The sequence below is a fragment of the Penaeus monodon genome, chromosome 23, assembly GCF_015228065.2.
Source record: "Penaeus monodon isolate SGIC_2016 chromosome 23, NSTDA_Pmon_1, whole genome shotgun sequence".
Lineage (NCBI taxonomy): Eukaryota > Metazoa > Arthropoda > Malacostraca > Decapoda > Penaeidae > Penaeus > Penaeus monodon.
The window spans coordinates 24934822-24935148 of NC_051408.1; the positions used below are offsets into that span (position 1 = coordinate 24934822).

A 327-nucleotide genomic window follows, 5' to 3' on the forward strand; every position below is an offset into this window, starting at 1 on the left:
CAAGTATGTGGACAGCTTACCGAGAGCGATGCTCTTCTGCTTCAAAGTCTGACCGAACTCGCTCTTCAAATCTGCCATCATTTTTCTCAGCATTTTGGTCTCATCTTCAGGATCCATGGGAAGAATCTGGAGAAGATAAAAAACGAAAGTAGTCCTTAACAACAGTAATGATAAAGTGTTTTCAAATTAATCAAATTCAAGGGATAAACTAGTTAAATGATAACTTGTAACATAAAGCGTCGATGCATAAAGCATATAAAGAGGATACTAACTATACTGATTTGATAAAAAAAATGGTAAGATGAAGAAATGAAAAAATAATGAGTG

At 34.3% G+C, this 327-nt stretch overlaps 1 protein-coding gene across 1 annotated transcript in view; it reads right to left on the reverse strand.

Annotated features, from left to right (window-relative positions):
• The window catches only part of LOC119587903 (putative N-acetylated-alpha-linked acidic dipeptidase), a gene marked incomplete at its 3' end in the record, with an annotated part of 29869 nt that overhangs the window by 6752 nt on the left and 22790 nt on the right, over positions 1-327 (reverse strand). Inside the window, 1 exon segment of the mRNA XM_037936613.1 lies at positions 21-126. Coding sequence (XP_037792541.1) covers positions 21-126 — 106 coding nt within the window.